This window comes from Dendrobates tinctorius, unplaced genomic scaffold, assembly GCF_039654945.1.
Source record: "Dendrobates tinctorius isolate UK_male_01 unplaced genomic scaffold, ASM3965494v1 ptg000008l, whole genome shotgun sequence".
NCBI classification, from domain to species: domain Eukaryota; kingdom Metazoa; phylum Chordata; class Amphibia; order Anura; family Dendrobatidae; genus Dendrobates; species Dendrobates tinctorius.
In genome coordinates, this window is record NW_027361676.1 from 34,908,060 (window position 1) to 34,931,774 (window position 23,715).

Sequence of the window (23,715 nt, forward strand, 5' to 3'; positions counted from 1 at the left end):
AAGGACTTGTGTGTGTTCAGTAGGATGATGTGCAGGATTGGGACACTACCTAGGTCTGGGCACATATGCTGAAAATCTTTTTCTTTAAAAAATGAATTTACTTTCATGACTTCAATTGTATTTATCATCATCCTCATTTTTTTAATTTAAATTAGTATGTTTTATGCTTTCTACTAATGTGTAATTCCTCAGTAGTGTATCTGCAAGGTTAGGCTGCAATGCATGACTGGGCACAAAAGGCAAAAATAAAATAAAATGGCTTCCAAAATCACTATCACTCTCATGTTTTGCAAAAGTGAGAATTTTTTGTGCTTGATTAGTTCCCTTCTATAGGCCCCTAAACAGGATTGGACCCCTGCCTAGGATTGGGAACATAAAGGTTGTTGTAATGTTATTTTTCGTCTCTACTTTACATGGTCTGAGATTGTAATTGATCCTAATAATAATTGTCTGATCAATTTGGCAATCACCAGTACACAAGAAAAAAAGTCAATTAGATGGATAGTTACATCTTAATGGATTGTCGCCATCAAGCCCTGTGCCCTTTATTAATGGTAATTAGAGTTGAGCGACTTTAGTCGGATCGGGTTTCATGAAACAAAATTTGTTTCAGATGAAACTGGTCCGACTAGGGCAAAAAAAGTCGGAGTTTCGTCCGAAATCCGACCCCAATGCAAGTCAATGGGGAATAAAAGTCGGCATTGAGAGGATGAAATTCATCCACTCAATGCCGACTTTTATTCCCCATTGACTTGCATTGGGGTCGGGTTTCGGACGAAACTCCGACTTTTTTTGCCCTGGTCGGACCAGTTTCATCTGAAACAAATTTTGTTTCATGAAACCCGATCCGACTAAAGTCGTTCAACTCTAATGGTAATAAAATGCATAGTCTAAACAGGTTTGATATTTACCACAGACTTAAGCAAGTTAATTCGTAATAGTCCCCTCTTAATAAGCTCCAATGTGGGAAATTGCAGTCATTCTCCTTGACTCAGGAAAAGGCAGAGAAAGAATGGTTTGCTTGAATAAAAAAGGGAGCAATTTTGGACTGATTTTTAACAAAAAACTATAAAAATTCCGTCAGTGCAGTGTATTATTAAGTGGGTGGTTGGTTACAACCGGTTGCCTTCTGCTTGCCCATAGCATTGACATTCACTTATCTTTAATTTAAAAGTTTTCTATTTTTAAAAAATCCATTGTAAAAATATAGCTTTCGTTTCAGGTAAATGTTTTTGTCTGCCTCTAGATCCTTCTTCCTCCTAGTCTCTCCCATCTCCTGAGAACTTTACGACTGCCAACTGCAATATCCTATTCAGTAACAGGAAACTCTGTCTTCCGTGAACACAGATTTTCTCACAAACTGTGAATTTTAAGAATGAAAGATTAGTCCAAGAGGAGAAAGAAGTAAATTTCTCTGATAAGATACAGTGGGGAAAAAAAGTATTTAGTCAGTCAGCAATAGTGCAAGTTCCACCACTTAAAAAGATGAGAGGCGTCTGTAATTTACATCATAGGTAGACCTCAACTATGGGAGACAAACTGAGAAAAAAAATCCAGAAAATCACATTGTCTGGTTTTTTTTTCATTTTATTTGCATATTATGGTGGAAAATAAGTATTTGGTCAGAAACAAAATTTCATCTCAATACTTTGTGATATATCCTTTGTTAGCAATGAGAGGTCAAACGTTTTCTGTAAGTCTTCACAAGGTTGCCACACACTGTTGTTGGTATGTTGGCCCATTCCTCCATGCAGATCTCCTCTAGAGCAGTGATGTTTTTGGCTTTTCGCTTGGCAACACGGACTTTCAACTCCCTCCAAAGGTTTTCTATAGGGTTGAGATCTGGAGACTGGCTAGGCCACTCCAGGACCTTGAAATGCTTCTTACGAAGCCACTCCTTCGTTGCCCTGGCGGTGTGCTTTGGATCATTGTCATGTTGAAAGACCCAGCCACGTTTCATCTTCAATGCCCTTGCTGATGGAAGGAGGTTTGCACTCAAAATCTCACGATACATGGCCCCATTCATTCTTTCATGTACCCGGATCAGTCGTCCTGGCCCCTTTGCAGAGAAACAGCCCCAAAGCATGATGTTTCCACCACCATGCTTTACAGTAGGTATGGTGTTTGATGGATGCAACTCAGTATTCTTTTTCCTCCAAACACGACAAGTTGTGTTTCTACCAAACAGTTCCAGTTTGGTTTCATCAGACCATAGGACATTCTCCCAAAACTCCTCTGGATCATCCAAATGCTCTCTAGCAAACTTCAGACGGGCCCAGACATGTACAGGCTTAAGCAGTGGGACACGTCTGGCACTGCAGGATCTGAGTCCATGGTGGCGTAGTGTGTTACTTATGGTAGGCCTTGTTACATTGGTCCCAGCTCTCTGCAGTTCATTCACTAGGTCCCCCCGCGTGGTTCTGGGATTTTTGCTCACCGTTCTTGTGATCATTCTGACCCCACGGGGTGGGATTTTGCGTGGAGCACCAGATCGAGGGAGATTATCAGTGGTCTTGTATGTCTTCCATTTTCTAATTATTGCTCCCACAGTTGATTTCTTCACTCCAAGCTGGTTGGCTATTGCAGATTCAGTCTTCCCAGCCTGGTGCAGGCCTGGTACAATTTTGTTTCTGGTGTCCTTTGACAGCTCTTTGGTCTTCACCATAGTGGAGTTTGGAGTCAGACTGTTTGAGGGTGTGCATAGGTGTCTTTTTATACTGATAACAAGTTTAAACAGGTGCCATTACTACAGGTAATGAGTGGAGGAAAGAGGAGACTCTTAAAGAAGAAGTTACAGGTCTGTGAGAGCCAGAAATCTTGATTGCTTGTTTCTGACCAAATACTTATTTTCCACCATAATATGCAAATAAAATGAAAAAAAAAACAGACAATGTGATTTTCTGGATTTTTTTTTCTCAGTTTGTCTCCCATAGTTGAGGTCTACCTATGATGTAAATTACAGACGCCTCTCATCTTTTTAAGTGGTGGAACTTGCACTATTGCTGACTGACTAAATACTTTTTTTCCCCACTGTATATTACAAAGTTTCTTATTTTCATGTGTACTGATTGATTACTGAAAAAATGGACAGCCTTTAAGTGTGCTTAATTTAGTAAGTAAAGCAACTTACTAATATAGTATCAAATTTAGTTTCTGCCTACAAGGTGCCTCAATCTTCAGCTACAAACACCAGTCCCAGGCTTCTATTAGTTTGTGTCCAGCACAGGAGAGTATTTCCTGTGTTAGATATGACTGAAGCCATGTGTGAAGGGGTTGGCTGATTGCTTTTTTTGGGGTTAAGTTAGCCATCCATCTCTGCCTTTACATTGAGAAGAGGACTGGCTTTACTATTGAACTGCTTAGTCAGCAAGTCCCAATACACACAATTCTGGTCATGTGCTGACACCGAAAATGTGGTCCTATGTTGTATACAAATTGTTATCCTTTATATTGGGATGATTTTAGTAAGTAGCATAACTCAATAAGTTAAAGGGGTCATCTAGGACCATTTGAGTTTTTTTGCTATGTGCCAAAAAACAGAGGCATCATCTGCCTGTTTAAACCGGCACAGAGTGGTCGCCGACCACTCCTGCCGATGATTCAGCTGCTTCACTTTGACAAAGCAGCTCTTCTTCTTCCGGGCTAGTATGTGAACATATACGGATATGTCTGCATCCATCCGCATGGCCTCCGTACCCAATGTTAAAGATAGGGTATGCAGGAAGCATGCAGACGCAGGCGGAGCTGAATGAAGAGGTGTGGCAGTGGATGGGGCTTAACGGAGGACAAAAGGAGGAAGTAGGCTGCCATCTGCAGCCCTGCCGAACGCTAGTGTGAAATTAGCCTTATTTTGAATTTTTTATGCATTTTATTTACAGTATAATTATGTAACAGGCATTCTGATGGACTTAAAGAAGCACTCTTCCCACCAAAGGTTTATCTTCTTAATATATTGCAGTCATCATACTATATAGCACTGTGTCTTTACAATTGCTCATTTTGCCTTTCTACCCAGCTAATTCTTCTCTTTGCTCTATGTAAAAACAGGAAGTGTCATGTTCCTACATTTACCATTCCCCTCTTCAATTCCTGACCCAGCTGCTCTCCCTCCCCCCTTCCAGGGACTTTGCAATGACTTATGTTTCATGCAGTGAAAATTGACCTCCTGTTTATACATAGAGCTTAGAAGGATTCAGCTAGTCAGTTTTTAAGTACATGATGTCAACGATCTTATGGAAAAAAGAAGAATGAACTGGGTAGAAAGGCAAAATGAGCAATTGTAACTACATTGTGCGATATAGTATGATGACTGCAATATATTTAGAGGATAAAAATGTTAATGGGAGTCGAGTGCTTATTTTTATTTTTTTTTGTAGGCATTTCTATATGAAAGCTTTTTTCCTGGGATTAGATGTGTTTCTCAGTAGTACCAGTTAGGGACGGTGGAACGCACTAAATATAAATAATAGGAAGTGCGTTCGCCGCCCGGGGTCCACCGTGCAGTAGGTGTAACAACCGCTGCTGAGTAATGGCAGACTAGCTATATGGCGGTATACTGCGCTCGGATTAAACGTCACCCGAGGTGCGCAGAGCGGACTCTGTTAAACTCACAGAGGTGCTTTAGTACAAATAAAGCATAAACGCCGATCCTGTTAGCATCACAGGTCTCAGCTGGCGTGCACACATGGTATACGGTCACAGGACACAGCCCAAGGCCGAGGTCGATGTCCATCCTGACCTACCGTGCGTGCGGCGTCGCTACCGCGGACGCCAGTAATTGCTGCTAACTGCAGTGCTGCGGTAACTACTGCCGCTGTACGACAGTGCCGTGAGGCATCATACTATCGGACGCTAGTGTAGCGGTGCGGTATGCACTGTGGCGTATGGCTTGCCACTGACTGGCGCTGACTATAACTCTAGTTCCCTATCCACATGCATAATATCAGAGGGAAGGGGTTTCAAATGAGTCAGTCACCAGAATCATACATCCATCACCATTCACACATCTAGCAAGTATAGCCTATACTAGCGCATGGCCGAGCGGCCTTTTATAGCCATGCGCTTCCGGGACCTTCCAGACCTCTGAGATGGGCCAATCGGATCAGGACAAGGACCTGAGCACGTGACCCCCGATCTCCAATTTGAGATCGTCTCATGGGCATGCCCAGTAGCACGGCGAGAGGAATTAGCCTCTGGAGTGGTTTCCTGCAAAGCAGGCTGCGCTACCATTGCTGGTCCAGAGATGGCAGCAACATCCAAACCCAGAGAGCTGGTCTGAGCAGGGTGCCTGAATCGCCGAGATTGCTGTGCAGGTCCCTGAGAGGAATGGGAGACTGCTGGATGTATGACTCTGGATTCCTGCTGTGCAGCTGCAGGAATCTGCCGCCAAACATTAACCCCCTCCTAGGGCCCCCCTCTGAGCCTCGCTACGCTCAAAGGCCGTGATCAGGAGCGGAGCGTGGATGTTCTCCACTGGCTCCCAGGTCCGGGCCTCTGGACCATGACCCTTCCAGTCCACCAAATAAAACTTTTTGCCACGCACAATCCTGCGTCCCACAATGGCGTTAACCTCAAACTCATCCGAAGACAAGTCTGATGACCCGGCATATGACTCAGAGAACCGGGCCATGTGAACAGGTTTGAGAAGGGACACATGGAAAACGTCAGAAATGGCTAAATGTGGAGGAAGAGCCAGGCGGTAGACCACCGAGCTGATTCGCTCGAGAACCTTAAAAGGTCTGATGTATCGCGGCGTGAACTTGGTGGACTCGGCCCGCAGCTTGATGTTTCGAGCAGAGAGCCACACCAAGTCGCCGGGGGAAAAGGTTGGAGCGGGTTGCCGATGTGTGTCGGCGGATGCCCTCATTCTTTCTTTAGAGGCACTAATAGCATCCTGAGTTCGATCCCAAAGGTCGCGAACCTCCACTGGCCAGTCTGTCACCCTGGAGTCAGCGGAGGACACTGGCATCGGGACAGGGACGCGCGGATGTTGTCCGTAATTTAGAAGGAACGGCGTCTGACCAGTGGAATCAGCCACTGCATTATTCAGGGCAAATTCAGCCCATGGTAGCAAGGATGCCCAGTCATCCTGCCTGGCAGAGACAAAGTGCTGAAGGTACGTGACCAAGGTTTGGTTGGCTCTCTCAACCAAGCCGTTCGTCTCGGGATGGTAAGCGGAGGACAGGTTTAGCTCAATGCTGAGTAGGCTGCAGAGCTCCCTCCAAAACCGGAACGCAAACTGGGGACCTCGATCACTAACAATTTTGTCCGGCATGCCATGCAGACGGAATACATGTTTTTTATGAACAGTGTGGCAAGACCACGAGCGGAAGGCAACCGTGCGAGTGGCACCAGATGCACCATTTTAGAAAAATGGTCGGTGACCACCCAGATGACCGTACTGCCACCAGACTTGGGCAGGCCAACCATCTCCCAAGGTCTATCCGCCACTGGCAGAGGATACAATAACCCAGCCGGCCTCTATCTAGAGGACCTGTTCAGTGCACACGAGACGCATGCTTGTATGTATTCCTTAGTGTCTCGAGTCATGTGCGGCCACCAATACGACCTTGCCAGGAGTTCTGTGGTCCACTTATTGCCAAAGTGACCAACCACCCTGGACGTGTGTGCCCAGGCGAGAACCTCTGCCCATAGCTGAGGAGGCACAAAGATCTTGCCCGGTGGCACTGACTCGAGAGCAACTGGAGCCACGGTCATAAAGCTCTCCGAAGGGAGAATTAGCCATGGCTCAGCCTCCCCCTCCTCCGCTGAGACCACCGAGCGCGAGAGAGCATCCGCACGGACGTTCTTCTCTCCAGAGAGATAGTGCAAGGTGAAGCAGAAGCAGGAGAAGAAGAGCGACCACCTAGCTTGACGAGAGTTCAAGAGCTGGGCTGTTTGTAAATAGATCAGATTTTTATGGTCTGTATACACCTGGAAGGGAAACCGGGCTCCCTCCAGGAGATGTCTCCACTCAGAAAAGGCCAATTTCATTGCTAGCAGCTCCCTGTCCCCGATGGAGTAATTCTTCTCCACCGGTGAGAAGAACTTAGAGAAGAAGAAGCAGGGATGCTTCCGACCGTCAGCATCCTTCTGGAAAAGGACTGCTCCTCCACCAACGGAAGAGGCATCCACCTCTAGATAAACGGTTTATCCACATCGGGACGGTGTAAGATGGGAGCGCCAGCAAAATGGGATTTTAGAGACGAGAAGACCTTGGAGACCTGTTCAGACCAAGCATTAGGATTAGCTCCTTTCTTTGTGAGAGCAACCAAAGGAGCTACCAGTGTGGAGAAGTGAGGTATGAACTGGCGGTAATAGTTGACGAACCCTAGGAAGCCCTGCACCGCTTTGAGTGAGTGTGATTCCTGCCAGTCCATTACCGCTTGCAGTTTGGCCAGATCCATAGCCAACCCCTGGGCCGAGATGATGTAGCCCAGGAATGGCAAGGACTCCTGCTCAAACTGGCACTTCTCCAGCTTGGCGAAAAGAGAGTTCGCCCTCAGATGGTTGAAGACCCTGCAGACGTCTCTCCGGTGGGAGGTCAAATCTGGCGAGAAGATGAGGATGTCATCCAGATAGACCACCACCGAGGTGGCGAGCATACCACGGAAGACGCCGTTGACGAAATCCTGGAAGACAGCAGGCGCATTACAAGGACCGAAGGGCATGACCAGATATTCGTAGTGGCCATCCCTGGTATTAAAGGCTGTCTTCCACTCGTCTCCTTCGCGAATGCGGATCAGGTTGTATGCCCCCCGTAGATCTAATTTCGTAAAGACCCGGGCCCCTCGCAACCTGTCAAATAGCTCAGAGATCAACTGGAGAGGGTATTTGTTTTTAACTGTTATGGCATTGAGACCTCTGTAGTCAACGCAGGGACGTAACTCTCCGCTCTTCTTCTGCACGAAGAAGAACCCTGCACCAGCCGGCAACACTGACTTTCTGATAAAACCTCTAGCCAGGTTTTCCCAGATATATTGAGACATAGCCTCTGTCTCAGGGAGTGACAGCGGATACACACAGCCTCTAGGAGGTTCCGTACCTGGCAGAAGATCTATGGGGCAATCATAAGGACGGTGCGTCCGGAGCGTCTCCGCAGATTTTTTAGAGAAGACGTCCGCGTACTGGTGGTAAGGTTTAGGAAGCGCGGAGAGATCCGCGGGCATTTCAGTGGAAGCTACCTGAACACTGCCCCTCAGGCACCTTCCCTCACAGTCCTTGCTCCAACCCAGTATATTCCCCAAAGCCCAATCAATATGAGGGGAGTGACAACGGAGCCAGGGAACTCCGAGAAGCACCTGGTCGATGCCATCAGGCAAAATGAACAAGGACAGAATCTCACGATGAGAGGGTGAGATTGAGAGCCCGAGTGGGGCTGTCTGGTGGGTCACCTGAGATAGTAAAGGTGCACCATTAACCACCCTGATGGTCAGAGGTTGGGGCAGTAACACTAGTGGAATAGCGTGTTTCTGGGCAAAGGTCGAGGACATAAAGTTCCCCTCAGCCCTGGAATCCACGGTAGCCTCTGCCTCCTAGGTGGAGGCCCCGCTATCTAAGGTCCCTCAGAATACCGGTTTGGGAGAAAAGGGTTCCATATGTGTCTGACCACCACCTACGACCACTGGACGTGATCGTTTTTTCCGACTGCCGAGGACACGTGCTAGCCGAGTGACCACACTGCCGACACTGGTAACAATGTGCGGAGCTTCGCACTGGACATGGCTAGGGGCCGGCGCGAGACACCTCCATAGGTTCGGAGGATGTAAGCTCCTGAGCGGGAGATCTTAGCGGCTCGGTGAAGGTGGGAGCCAAGTTAACCCTTTGTCTGGATTGCGCACGTCCCTGCCCGCGCTCCGTAAACCGGAGATCAATGCGGGTGGAGATGGCAATCACTTCCTCCAGACTTGTGGGGACCTCTCTGGTTGCTAGAGCATCTTTGACATATTCTGCTAACCCTCTCCAAAACACAGGGATGAGTGCTTTATCGGGCCACTCTAGTTCGGAAGCCAATGTCCGGAATAGGACAGCATAATGGCTGACCGAGAGAGACCCTTGTGTTAGGGCCAATAATTGGAGAGAGGTGTCGTGCGTGATCCGTGGTCCCAAAAATACCTGCTTCAGAACCGTGATGAATTGAGCAGCCCCCTGAACCACGGGATCATCACGCTCCCACAATGGCGTAGCCCACTCTAATGCCCTGCCAGACAAAAGAGAAACAATAAACCCCACCTTAGCCCGCTCTGTAGGGAACCATGCAGCCAGTAACTCAAGCTGGATAGAGCACTGACTCACGAATCCCCTACAGGTGGCGCTGTCACCCGAAAACTTGTCGAGGAGCGGGAGGCGAGATATTGTCGGCATAGGCGTGAGTGTGGGCACGCGTGAGACAGCCTCTGCGACTGCCTGAGCAGCGGCTACCGTAGCATTCGCAGCTAAGCTGGAGCTCTCGATAGCCACCAACCTGCTCTCCAGCTGCCGAATGTACCGCTGCAGCTGCTGCAGGTCCATCATTACTAGCCAGACCCTGGCGCTAGTATAATGTTAGGGACAGTGGAACGCACTAAAAATAAATAATAGGAAGTGCGTTCGCCACCCGGGGTCCACCGTGCAGTAGGTGTAACAACCGCTGCTGAGTAATGGCAGACTAGCTATATGGCGGTATACTGCGCTCGGGTTAAACGTCACCTGAGGTGTGCAGAGCGGACTCTGTTAAACTCACAGAGGCGCTTTAGTACAAATAAAGCATAAACGCCGAGCCTGTTAGCTTCACAGGTCTCAGCTGACGTGCACACACGGTATACGGTCACAGGACACGGCCCAAGGCCGAGGTCGGTGTCCGTCCTGACCTACCGTGCGTGCGGCGTCGCTACTGCAGACGCCAGTAATTGCTGCTAACTGCAGCACGGCGGTAACTACTGCCGCTGTACGACAATGCCGTGAGGCATCACACTATCGGACGCTAGTGTAGCGGTGCGGTATGCACTGTGGCATATGGCTTGCCACTGACTGGCGCTGACTATAACTCTAGTTCCCTATTCACATGCGTAATATCAGAGGGAAGGGGTTTAAAATGAGTCAGTCACCAGAATCATACATCCGTCAACATTCACACATCTAGCAAGTATAACCTATACTAGCGCATGGCCAAGCCTTTTATAGCCATGTGCTTCCGGGACCTTCCAGACCTCTGAGATGGGCCAATCGGATCAGGACAAGGACCTGAGCATGTGACCCCCGATCTCCAATGTGAGATCGTCTTGTGGGCATGCCCAGTAGCATGGCGAGAGGACTTAGCGTCTGGAGTGGTTTCCTGCAAAGCAGGCTGCACTACCATTGCTGGTCCAGAGGTGGCAGCAACATCCAGACTCAGAGAGCTGGTCTGAGCAGGGCGCCTGGATCGCCGAGATTGCTGTGCAGGTCCCTGAGAGGAATGGGAGACTGCTGGATGTATGGCTCTGGATTCCTGCTGTGCAGCTGCAGGAATGCGACGCCTAACAGTACCATATAAAGATTTTACTTCCGTTAAAAGCAAATCTGCTGTTGTTCTAGGCTTTCTTTTGTGGGCAGTCCATCGTGGTATACAAATTACAATATTTTTTAATGGAAATATTAAATTGAGATTCTCTACGTGTTGTACATATTTATTCGCTATCACAGCAGTCAGTGAAAAACAAATTGGTTAGTTTGGAGCAGCTATATTTTCAAAATATAACTTTAACTTTTATTTGGAATTATTGCTGTCAGTCAAATTTACAAACAATTTTTTTGCTGGAGTAAGCACAATGTTTATACTTATGTTAAAAGGTACAGTGCATTAGCTGTCACAGACAGCCTCTAAAACAATGAACGGAGCTGTAGTGCACATGTGAGACCACCACTTAAAGCCTCATTCTTAGAATTGTGGGGTCTAAGTGAATTATTAGTAGTTTATTTCCAATCCTGTGTATAAGTGATTGGTTCTGATGGCGGGCCAAACCCTTAAGAGAGTAAAACTTAAGACATTAGCAGCAGAATAATCAGCAAAAATTCTGATAATTAGTTGGGGGAATCACAAAAATTGTAATAATGGTTAAGGAAATAATTACATTTAGCATCTAGTAGACACATATAGAAATGCTCCCTTAATACTTTGGTTCTTTATAAAAGCTTACATTGTCTCGTTTCATTACCGACTTAACAACATATTGCGACATGGCTTAAGCATTATGTGACAGTTTTTGACACATTTTAAGAGGAGTGAGCACTTGAGGGGAAATTGGCTTTTGCACCCATTTTCTCACATTAAAAGTGTAAAGTTTTGCCATTTGGAGTAAAAATGTGCACTTTTTTTTTACATTGTTAAGCCATTCTCATTAGGTTCAAAGTTTGGGTGGGAAAGACAAATTGCTGTATGCTAGATGCATGAATTGCAACTTTTAAAAAGTAAAAAATAGCGCAGCAGCATTAAAAAGGGTGAAATATATCTAATGTTAGTTTTAAAAATGTTTTAACTTTATCAAACATTATGGGACACTTTGAAAAGTATGGCGCAGATAAGAGCAGCATATATTTAATCAAAACTAACTTTAAAAAGTCCACTTATGATAAATATAGTCCTTGATTTATGTATTTTTGGTCTAGGAAAAAGTAGTTTGGTACTACATGCACCATTCTGTGCTTCAATCTAGCATGTGCAGTTATGGGCAGAGTTACTTTTTAACCACACTTAAGAATTAGAACCTGCCATCATTTTACATATTGCAGAAGATTGTATTAGCCAAAAGAGGCTCACAAGTACTTGTGTGATGCTGGGTGGGCTTCCCCATAATGCCTTGCAGCTATCACTTCATATAGTATAGCGTACAAAATTAGGATGAACTATCAGCCAGTATAAAAGCAGAGTTAGGGAATGCAGCAGTCATTTTTGTGAAAATATGGATAGTGAAAGAACATCACTGCAAAGCCGTAAAACTGGGAACAAATTCTTCAGATGCAGTGCATGTGACAGAACAGTTTTATTCATTGCCATATATGTTGAGATAACGTTGATGTTACTAAGGCTATGTTTGCAGTGAAGAGATTGAAAGGATTTCAATTCACTTCTAGGAGACCTCAGAAGGTCTTACACATTACAATTCAATGCATTTGGAGTGCTTCTCTGTGAATGGTGAAGCAATTTGCTGCAAATTAAATTTTATGATTTTCACGAAAAAAGATTTGTGAAGCTGGCAAATTTGAATTTCAAAAGTTACATACATGTTATTTATATGGCTTACAGAGTGATCGGATGTCACCATAGTACCAGTGATATATTGTTTTATTGCACATATCTGGAGATTAGCATATAATCGTTATATTTCCTTACCTTTCTTAAAGGTTTAAGCTTCGTTTCCATTACAAAATCATACTTGCAAAGTTCACAGCAACGTGTATCTGAGCTTTTAATCCACTGATGTAGGCAGCTTTGATGTACAAATCTCAGTGTTCCTGTACAGTGGCATGGTGTAATTAAGGGATTTTCATCATCTCCCTCACAATGGCAAATTCTGAAAAAATGTGGCAGAATTAGTTTATACTTGTCAAAACGGTCATTGTACTTTCAGATAACTGGACCTCATTTATTATTTACGCATTTATGAAAAATCACTACAATGTGCCGGCTGTTTGGTGTTTCCTATTCGACTATCTGCCTATTGTCAAGAGTAATCTGTCTGTAGTAGCTGAGTTGCTGAGACAGATTTCAGGAAGAGAAGGCAGGTCGGTGGCTCTCTGATAGTGCTCTCCAGTCTGACAAACTAGGCAAATGTCATTTTGTGGAGCAGTAATACCACATCCTAATTAATTGCTTTGTGCCCATAGGTAGCATTTCTGTTACATGGCTCTCGTGTATGTCATATAACACTTAGGGTATGTGCACACGTTGTGGATACTGCTGCGGATCCGCAGCGGATTTGGCCTTGCGGGATCCACAGCAGATTCTGCTGCGTTGCATAGTACCATTAAAGTCTATCTAAAACCAAAAACGGTATGCACATGCTGCGGATTTTTCAGCACGGATTTTCTGCGGATTTGAATCCGCAGCATGTCAATTCTTTTGTGCGGATTCGCAGCGTTTTGACACCTGCTCCATTATAGGAATCCGCAGGTGTCAAAACGCAGGGGAAATCCGCACAAAATCCGCACGTAAAACTGCACTAAATCCGCAGGTAAAGTGCAGGTCATTTTACCTGTGGATTTAGCCAAATCCGCTCAGAAAAATCTGCAGGGTAATCTGCAACATGTGCACATACCCTAAGGCCCCAGATGCTGTTGAACCTCATGGTAACAGCATATGTAGGGAAGGTGACCTGACGGACGGACTAGTCAGAGTGAAGAAGAAAAGGTTTGCACAGTGTAGGTAGGTGTCAGTTATTACAGTGGGGAAACAGCTAGGAAAGTGTAGTGGACGTGCAGTACCTGGGTTGACCATTAGAGGGCAGGGAGGAGAGTGAGCAAAGGACTTGACATCAGCTTAGGGCTTAGGAAACCGTTGGTCATGGGGGGCGGAGTTACAGGGAACCGGGAATGGTATAAATACTGAGGGAGGGTTCCAGAAAGTTCCAGTCCCCAGAGGGAGCTCAGGTGACAGGAGGACTGCGACAGTCTGTGCACTGTGAGGAAAACCATAACAGGGGGACTGAGGAGAGAGAACGTCAGGGGGGTGGTCCTGACAGGAAGAACCTCAGAAGAGACGAGACACCGGGTGTGGGACACCGTGTTGGACACGACGACTGATCAGTGGAAGTGCTATTGAGTTATGGGCCTAAGGAGGCCACAGTGACGGACCTGTCAGGAGCGTCGACGAGTGCAGAGGGGACGGTGTATGCATACACATCCCCAGTGTAAAAGTACGGTGTGGAAAGCAGCCCTGGAAGCGGAGGGCCGTGAGGTGAAGGAAGTGCGGTGTGCTGCTGAGGCCGTCAGGTGGACGGCGAGTGAAAATAAACTTGGACTTGTTGCACCCAGAATTGGCTTACATCTTGTCTCTGTTTCATCTCTGCATGGTAAGAGAGGGACCACCCCCCAGCTCGGCTCACCGACCCTACACATATGCAACTGTAGCCTTTTTTGAAAATAATGAAATCATTCAATCAATAGATGGTGGTCAGAAAACTACTCCTTACTTTTAAAATAAAGGTTGTGAAATGGACATTTATTATGCCGAATAATATATCTGATGGTATACATTATTATGAATTTCCTAAGTTGCTTCAGAGTTGCCTGACTTTTTTCAATGTTCTCAGCCTGTGGCGCCATTCTTTTCTTTAGTCATTACAGAACGGCTATATGACCCCTGAAATTTGTTTCATTGATATTACATTTACATATAATGCACTATTCATAGTCAAATAAAGGTAAAAAGTGGAAATTTGGTTATATTGCGTTCTACAAAAAGCTTTATATGTAGTTGGAATCCTTATCCTCCTTGGATGACCTATACACACTACTGTAGCTAACGTAAGTTCTGACACTATCTAGAGTACTGTGTACAATTAAATGTTGTTGGATGTGTCCACCTATCTTCCACTATATAGGAGATATTTTAGAAAATATGGATCAAGAATCTTTTCTTCTACCGAAGGTAACCAATGCAGATATCAGAAGCTTTTGCCTTGCTTAATGTCTGATTAAGATGTCATACCTCTTGTTCTCAAGTTTTCACATATTGAACACATACTTACTGTAATCTGAGGACATGCTCCAATGTCTGATTGTCCATAAAAATAGGGAGAAATGCCCCCTTTTGATCAGATTTGTGTATTAAACCTACCCATTGAAGAGAATGGGATAGAGTGAAAAATGGACAGCAATCAGCTCTGTGTGTCATTTATGTGCTTTCCATTTTTTAATGAGCAGTGTACAGAAGTATAGAAGCTTTGAAAAGCCTCTTTTGTTATCTCATAAGAGAAAAACCACATGGGTTATAAAAATTGTCACACAAGCTAAACTGGATCTAGCACATAGAAAACACGAATGGTCTTCTCAAACATTATTAAAAAAAAAATGAATGGTAAGGCCTTAGATTTATGCAAATAGACACTTTTCCATTATTGTGGGCTTTTTCAGGTCTTCTTTAGTTGGCACGTCATCCCTGGACAAGCTTTATCCACTTTAGGTCACGAATGAAAATGAAAACAATGTATCCTGAACTCCCATAGCGGCGCCATTTCAATAATGTCAGTGCCATTGTTTCCGGCCAGTGACATGGGTCTGCTGCAGCCAATCAGCAGCTGCTGATTCGTTGCATCCTTCACTATTTTGTCATGTCAGAGACGGTGAGTCAAGTGAGAGAACCTCTTTATAATTTGTAAATGAATTAATTGATAATTAAAATAAGGAGTCTATTAAAGTTGAGTCAAAAATTGTTACAACTCTGACCTTTTCAGTAGTCTTTGTCCTCTGGACCAGAGCACTGTAAACCTCACACAACCTGTGGCATCTGTGGCACATCTTCTGAATATTAGCCTATCGCCTCAACACATTAACCTAACCTATCCCTGTGTGGCAGAGCCAAAAGTTTTACCATAACCAGGTTCCCAGCATCACATTCCCACATGCTTTATGCATCCATTAGCCCTCTGTGTCTGTACTGTTACACACTTAACATTATGGCTGGTCCATACAATCAGGGCAACTGTTACCACCCACCTTTCGTGTCTACCTCTTTCCTCATAGACTGTAAGCTTGCGAGCAGGGCCCTCACTCCTCTTGGTATTTGTTATAATCTACTGTATGTGATTATTGTTATGCTGTAATGTCTATTGTCTGTACAAATCCCCTCTGAAATGTAAAGTGCTGCGGAATATGTCGGCGCTATAAAAATAAAATTTATTATTATTATTATTATTATTATTATATTAGACCCCCTGAAGTCAAGCATTTAATGCATGGCAGCAAATGACGTTGCAAGCCAACTATCCAGAATATGTGCTTGGGATGCCCCAGGTAGTGGAAGGTTCACAGTGCTCTAGGCCAACAGCCATGGACAAGCTATGTGTCCGCCGGACCATGGTCCTGCAAATCTTTGTTTTCATTTGTTTATTTCATATTAGAAAAATAAAAGTCTTAAAGGCAGATAATTTTTTAGCTTTTACAAATATATAAATGACCAGTATAAAAGGCTAAAAATTCAGACTAAACATCTTCAACCACATATTTATATCAGGGTGATGTCTGCTTTGACCACTAATTTTTGTTTGACAGACCACTATTAAATTCAATTGCTAAGCACAGGTTTCTAGAAGATACCATTATCTTCTAATGTACGTCTCTATTTAATGTACAACATACATTTTCAGTCAATTTTTAAATTGTACGTTATAACAAACCTCCTTTTGCCCATTAATGCATTTGGTTAACAAAATTCTTACATGTAAAATTATACACTCCAGGCTTTTAGTGCAATATAAATTATTCTTCCTGACATATCAAAATATTTCACTAAAATATATAGTCAGGAATTTCTTTTTGAGGACTTGACAAATGTGATTGACATGTTGAAAGCCTTACATCTAGACTACATTTTGATTGCTGTATTTTACTGTGTCTAATGCTAAGGCGGTTGCTCTCTGGGAAATGTTTTGGGATTTGACATCTTTTGTCTGCATTCTAGCAGACCTCTAGCTGCAGATTATCTAACACCTTCTCCAACTCTGATACAACATGTTCTAAGCTCTGATAAGGCCACATTCTTTATGAAATCATATTTTATTCATTTTTATTGCGTGGTTGAAACTGTAATGACCTGTGAGGGTTAGGAATAGTATTTATTAGATGATCAAATAATAAAAGAAATTAAAAAACAAAACATAAAAGTTTTTCCAACTAAATACTACAGTTGTAGACTGACCTGCAAACTTCTAAATCATCACCCCATTCATCGCAGTTAACAGGTGTAGTAGTATGTTCATATTGGGATGCAGGAACTGGTGCCAAGGTCTCTGCACCAGATCCTTCCTCCTTTACAATTTTCTTAATACGTTTATCTTCTTTAATGTGACATTTACACTTCTGATTACCAGTATAACATGATTTTACTCTTCTCTTCACTCTTCTATTAGCATAGCTCTTTGTTTCAGCCGATGATCCTGATGATGTAGAGATGCTGGACTCTTTGAACTTTGATGGTTTTCTCCTTCTGTAGTGGGAAGAACAATTAGCAAAATTACTGGTATGTGCCTGTTGTTGCTGCTGTTGATGATGGCGATGATGTTGATTAAGGTTTTGTACTTGTGAGAATGTGGAACTTAGAGGCACCATTTCAATGCCACTAGAGTCTGGAGAAGCAGCATGTGATTTATTCTGTTTTCTTCCTCTTTTACGGGGTTTAGGATTTTCGTTTCTTCTTACTCTTGTAGCCCACTGTCTTTCATCCGATGAAGAATCTGTGTCTATCCCATCTACTTTCTCTGCTACCTCTCTAAGTTGCGTTTCTCTTCGCTTTGCTTTTTGGGCACAGGTGGAGCAACATGTTCTTCTACGTTTATACCTTCGTTTTACTTGCTTTTTACCAGACTCCCTACCGGAAGGTGCAATTGGCATGACAGGTGCAGTATGGTTAAAGTCATCTTCTGAAACATCAAGCAAGGCAGTTCTAAAAAGATATCCATGACAGATGGAGCATGCAAAAGTAATGAAAGAAAAGATGAAAAACAATAATACATGGAAGAGAAACAGCATGTGAATCTAAATGAAATTATAGGAAATTATAGGCATAAAAATATTAAATAAAAATGGAAAATAATGATCCATTAGGACCTCAAAGCTTATGGTCATTTTTGCCATTTCGATATAGTATATTATATGCTTTACATACCTACATATATCCTGAGTAGATGGACAGACCGATGTTTGTGAATGGCTCCTTGGGGCTGTATCTGTGGTTGGACTGCTTGCCTAAAAGAAAATGAAGAATTACACCACATGATAATATATTGTGGTCTTCCTGCATGAAATATATTAATATTCCTTGTTTTACATACAGTATATGTATGGATTAATTGAATAATTTATTTAATGCAATGTTTGTTTAGCTACACATAAAAGAAGGCTTCAAGTCACCACCAGATATTTAACATTTTCAATATTTTATTGTGGAGCAGAAAGGGACGTAACAGGCTGTTAGGGGCTCAAGTACATGAATGTATCCCAGCTATACTGAGTCTGGGAATTATACATAGCCACAATATTGCTCCTGCAGAGTTGCATGTGCTCTATTATAATGTCAGCTTTCTTCCTGGTTGACTTGCTGTTCTTTGTCAAATCCTCCATTCCACTAGTACTTTACTATGTGGTGGTGAATATTTCTATAGTGCAACAATGTATAAAGGCCAATATAGCCACATAAGAAGTGCCCTTCACTCCAATGTATGTGAGTATAATATCTTAAATGGAATCGTTCATCAGGTTTTTACTACCTAATCTAAGAGCAGCATATTATAAGGACAGAGACCCTGATTCCAGTGATGTGACACTTATTGAGCTGCTTCTTGTAGTTTTGATATCATCAGAAAATTATCACTAGAGGAACCTGCTGTGATGTAGTCCAACCTCGCCATCACCACTGATTGGCAGCTTACTGCCTATGCACAGTGTGCACAGAAAGATGCCAATCAGTGGTGTTAGCAGGGTTTTATAGAGCTCAGCATTCAGAGCGCTGGCAGATGTGCAGCAGACTGCAGCATTAGTAAAGCAAGTGACACAATGCAGGAATTGGGATGGCTGTCCCTACATTATGCTGCTCTCAGATGGGGTAGCACAAACCTGGTGCCAGAAACCCTTTAACACCTTTACCCCCCAAGGGTGGTTTGCACGTTCATGACCGGGCCAATTTTTACAATTCTGACCACTGTCCATTTATGAGGTAATAACTCTGGAATGCTTCCATGGATCCCAGTGATTCTGACACTATTTTCTCATGACATATTGTACTTCATGTTAGTGGTAAAATTTCATTCATATAACTTGCGTTTATTTGTGAAAAAATGGAAATTTGGCAAAAATTTTGAAAATTTCGCAATTTTCCAAATTTGAATTTTTATGACCTTAAATCACAGATATATGGCACACAAAAAACTTAATAAATAACATTTCCCACATGTTTACTTTACAGCACAATTTGGGAACCAACATTTTTTTTGATAGGAAGTTATAAGGGTTAAAAGTTGACCAGCGATTTCTCATTTTTACAACTCCATTTTTTATTTTTAGGGATCACATCACATTTGAAGTCACTTTGAGAGGTCTATATGATAGAAAATACCCAAAAGTGACACCATTCTATAAACTTCACCCCTCAAGGTGCTCAAAACCACATTCAAGAAGTTTATTAACCCTTCAGGTGCTTCACAGGAATTTTTGGAATTTTTTAAAAAAATGAACATTTAACTTTTTTCACAAAAAAAATTAGTTCAGGTCCAAGTTTTTTTTATTTTGCCAAGGGTAACAGGAGAAATGGACTACATAAGTTATTGTGCAATTTGTCCTGAGTACGCTGATACCTGATATGTGGGAGTGAACCATTGTTTCGGCACATGGCAGAGCTCAGAAGTGAAGTAGCGCCGTTTGACTTTTTCAATGCAAAATTGGCTGGAACGCCATGTCACGTTTGGAGAGTCCCTGATGTGCCTAAACAGTGGAAACCTCCCACAAATGACACCATTTTGGAAACTAGACCCCCCAAGGAACTTATCTAGAGATGAAATCTTTGAACCCCCAAGGGCTTCACAAAAGTTTATAACGTACAGCTGTACAATTAAAAAATTATATTTTTTCCACAAAAATGATCTTTTCACCCCCAATTTTTATTTTTCCCAGTGTAACAGGACCCCAAAAGTTATTGTGCAATTTGTCCTGAGTACACTGATACCCTATATGTGGGGGTAAACAACTATTTGTGCGCATGGCAGAGCTCGGAAGGAACTTATCTAGATGTGTGGTGAGCACTTTTAACCCCCAAGGGCTTCACAGAAGTTTATAACACTCTAGCGTGAAAATAAAAAAATCATATTTTTTCCACAAACATGATATTTTAGTCCCCAGCTTTTTTATTTTCCCAAGGGTAACAGGAGAAATTGGACCACAAAAGTTGTTGTCCAATTTGTCCTGAGTATGCCAATACCTAATATGTGGGAGAAAACTACTGTATGGGCACGCATCGGGGCTTGGAAGTGAAGTAGTGACGTTTTGGAATGCAGACTTTAATGGAATGGTCTGAGGGTGTCATGTCCTGTTTGGAGAGCCTCTGATGTGCCTAAACTGTTGAAACCCCCCCACAAGTGAGCCCAGTTTGGAAAATAGACCCCCCAAGGAACTTATGTAGATGTGTGGTGAGCACTTTGAACCCCCAAGGGCTTCACAGAAGTTTATAACACTCGAGCGTGAAAATAAAAAAAAAACATATTTTTTCCACAAACATGATATTTTGTCCTGAGTTGGCTGATACCCCATATGTGGGGGTAAACCACTGTGTGGGTGCATGGCAGTGTCACGGGGGCTTAGTTCAACTAAGGCTGAAAGACCCGGGGCCCCTGTGGTGTCCCTTTACTAGGGGAAACCCTGTCTGACCCTCAACCCAGGGTTTTTGCTGAAGGTGCAAATGCCTGAGCCTCCGACCTTTCCTTATCTCCTGCTCAGCCCTGCACTTAACCCTCCACCCTCCACCCAGTGAGAAGTCACCACCAAAGCTCCCACACAAATAATGACAGACAGGGAGAACTTAAACTGCACTGCGCCGCACACACACAGGAATAAACAGTAATGTGAACAGGGCACAACTAAACACAAATATGGGAAGGAGAAAGGATAACGACGGATCATACGACACCAGATATGAATCTCTCTCTCTTGAACACCTCCACTCCAGACCGGAACCACTTGGTATGAAACACAAGCTATAATCGGCGACGCCCATAGGCCAGCATGACTATTTAAAGACCGTGGGCGTGACTAACCATCCAACCTGGTCTCCAGCAGGATTAACCCCCGAGAGCCTGAAGATCAGGCCGGCGCCACTGAGGCTATAGTGGCTGGAGGTGGAACTACCTCTGTCTGCCGGATGCTGTGGTGTGAACAGCGTCCGACATGACAGTACCCCGTCTTCTACGAGGGACCCCAGGGCCCTCAAGACTCATAGGACCCGGCTTGTCCGGATGACGACGGTGAAAAGAACTGACCAGCCGATCCGCATGTATGTCTGAGGCTGGAACCCAAGACCTTTCCTCTGGACCATACCCCCGCCAGTGCACCAAATACTGAAGAGTACGGCGTACTACTCGAGAGTCCACTACCTTGGCGACCTCGAACTCTAACTCGCCATCCACCATGACTGGAGGTGGCATCGGCGTTGTGTCCACAGAGCCTACCACCTTTTTCAATAAAGCCCTGTGAAACACGTTGTGTATCTTGTACACTGCGGGAAGTTCCAACCGATAAGCCACTGGGTTAATGATGGCAGAAATCCTAAAAGGCCCAATAAACCTTGGACCCAGTTTTAAAGAAGGGATTTTGAGTTTTATGTTCTTCGTAGCTAACCACACCCATTCACCCACACACAGGTCCGGACCTGGCACGCGTCTACTGTCAGCCACCCGTTTGTACCTGGCACTCATGCTCAACAAACGCTGTTTCACCCGCCTCCAGACTGATGACAATTGGGCTCCTAGCTGATCCTCCTCCGGGACACCCCCCCCGGAGTCACCCTGACGTAAGGTACAAAACTGAGGATGTTGACCGTACACACAAAAGAATGGAGACTCTCCTGATGACTCTTGGCGGTGATTATTTAATGCGAATTCGGCCAGAGGAAGGAAAGTAGACCACTCCTCCTGGTTGTCGGACACAAAGCATCGTAAATACTGTTCAAGATTTTGGTTCATGCGCTCAGTTTGTCCATTAGACTGTGGATGAAACGCCGATGAATGTGACAACTTGATCCCCAACCTTGAGCAAAAAGCTTTCCAAAACCTCGCCACAAATTGCGTACCCCTATCAGATACTATGTCAGACGGTACTCCGTGGAGTCTGACCACCTCCTTCACAAATACCTGAGCCAACGTCTTAGCATTGGGCAAAGAGGACAACGCCACAAAATGCGCCATCTTTGAAAAACGGTCAACCACCACCAGGATGACCGTGTTCCCTGCCGAGGCTGGCAAGTCAGTGATAAAATCCATGGAGATTTCTGTCCATGGCCTATTGGGTACCCCCAGAGGCTGTAGCGTGCCAGCAGGACGGGTTCGGGGTGACTTAGCCCTAGCGCACGTGATGCAAGCTGCCACGTACGAGACCACGTCCTGCCGGATTTTGGGCCACCAGAAACGACGCGATACCAGCTCTAAGGTGCCCTTCACCCCTGGGTGACCAGCCAGTACCGAATCGTGGTGTTCCTTCAACACCTTAGGCCGAAGATGCAGGGGTACAAATGATTTGTTGGCGGGAAGTCCTGGTGGTACCTCCTCTTGGGCCTCGGCAATCTCCGCCTCTACCTCAGTCGTGAGAGCCGAGACCACTACCCCTTTCTGGAGGATGGGTACCGGCTCTTCCCGAGGTTCTCCCCCCGGAAAACACCTAGACAAAGCATCCGCCTTGGTGTTTTTAGCCCCGGGACGGTACGTCACAAGAAAATTGAAACGAGTAAAAAACAATGCCCAGCGAGCCTGCCTAGGAGACAGACGCTTGGCCGACTCCAGGTAGAGCAGATTCTTATGGTCGGTGATAACTGTGACCTGGTGAGCCGCCCCCTCCAAGAAGTGTCGCCATTCCTCAAAAGCCAGTTTGATGGCCAACAACTCCCTGTTGCCGATATCATAATTCCGTTCGGCCGGCGACAACTTCTTGGAGAAGTAGGCGCATGGATGCATCTCGCTCAAGGACGAGCCTTGAGACAGTACTGCCCCCACTCCCACCTCCGACGCATCAACCTCTACCACAAAAGGTTTAGACACGTCTGGTTGCACCAGAATGGGGGCTGAAGCAAAACTATTCTTCAGACGCTCAAATGCACGTATAGCCACCTCAGGCCAGTTCGCCAGATCGGCACCCTTTTTTGTCATGTCCGTGAGCGGTTTGGCGACAGTCGAAAAGTGTTTTATAAATTTCCTATAATAATTCGCAAACCCCAGGAACCGCTGGAGTGCTTTCAGACTCTCCGGCCTCTCCCATTGCAACACCGCTTGCACCTTAGCGGTGTCCATTTTAAAACCAGCTGCGGACACAATATATCCCAAAAAGGGCAACTCCTGGACTAAAAATAAACATTTTTCCAGCTTAGCATAGAGCTGGTTCTCCCGGAGCAACTGTAACACCTGCCTAACATGCTGCAAATGAGTGTCCCGATCGCTAGAATAAATGAGGATATCATCCAGGTATACAATCACAAATCTCCCCAGGACATGAGCAAAGACATCATTAATAAAATGTTGGAAAACGGCAGGCGCGGTGGTCAACCCAAACGGCATAACCAGACTCTCAAAATGACCCTCAGGAGTGTTAAACGCCGTCTTCCACTCATCCCCCTGACGGACCCTTATGAGGTTATACGCCCCCCTGAGGTCCAGCTTGGAAAACCATTTTGCCCCCGCTACCTGGTTGAACAAATCCGGGATCAACGGCATTGGGTAGGGATCACGGATAGTAATCTGGTTTAACTCTCGGAAATCCAGACACGGGCGTAACCCCCCATCTTTCTTCTTAATG

General features: G+C 44.6%; 1 protein-coding gene across 5 annotated transcripts in view; it reads right to left on the minus strand.

Annotated features, from left to right (window-relative positions):
• MARCHF1 (membrane associated ring-CH-type finger 1) overlaps positions 1–23,715 on the minus strand; it is a 622,019-nt gene that overhangs the window by 330,090 nt on the left and 268,214 nt on the right. For 3 of the 5 annotated variants that reach the window (XM_073576928.1, XM_073576935.1, XM_073576924.1), the window contains 3 exons: positions 17,837–17,916; positions 16,871–17,158; positions 12,347–12,527 (listed from right to left, as the gene is read on the minus strand). In XM_073576928.1, coding sequence (XP_073433029.1) covers positions 12,347–12,527; positions 16,871–17,158; positions 17,837–17,916 — 549 coding nt within the window. The remainder of the gene's footprint in view (positions 1–12,346; positions 12,528–16,870; positions 17,159–17,836; positions 17,917–23,715) is intronic. The other 2 variants (XM_073576943.1, XM_073576937.1) reach the window with 1 other exon arrangement.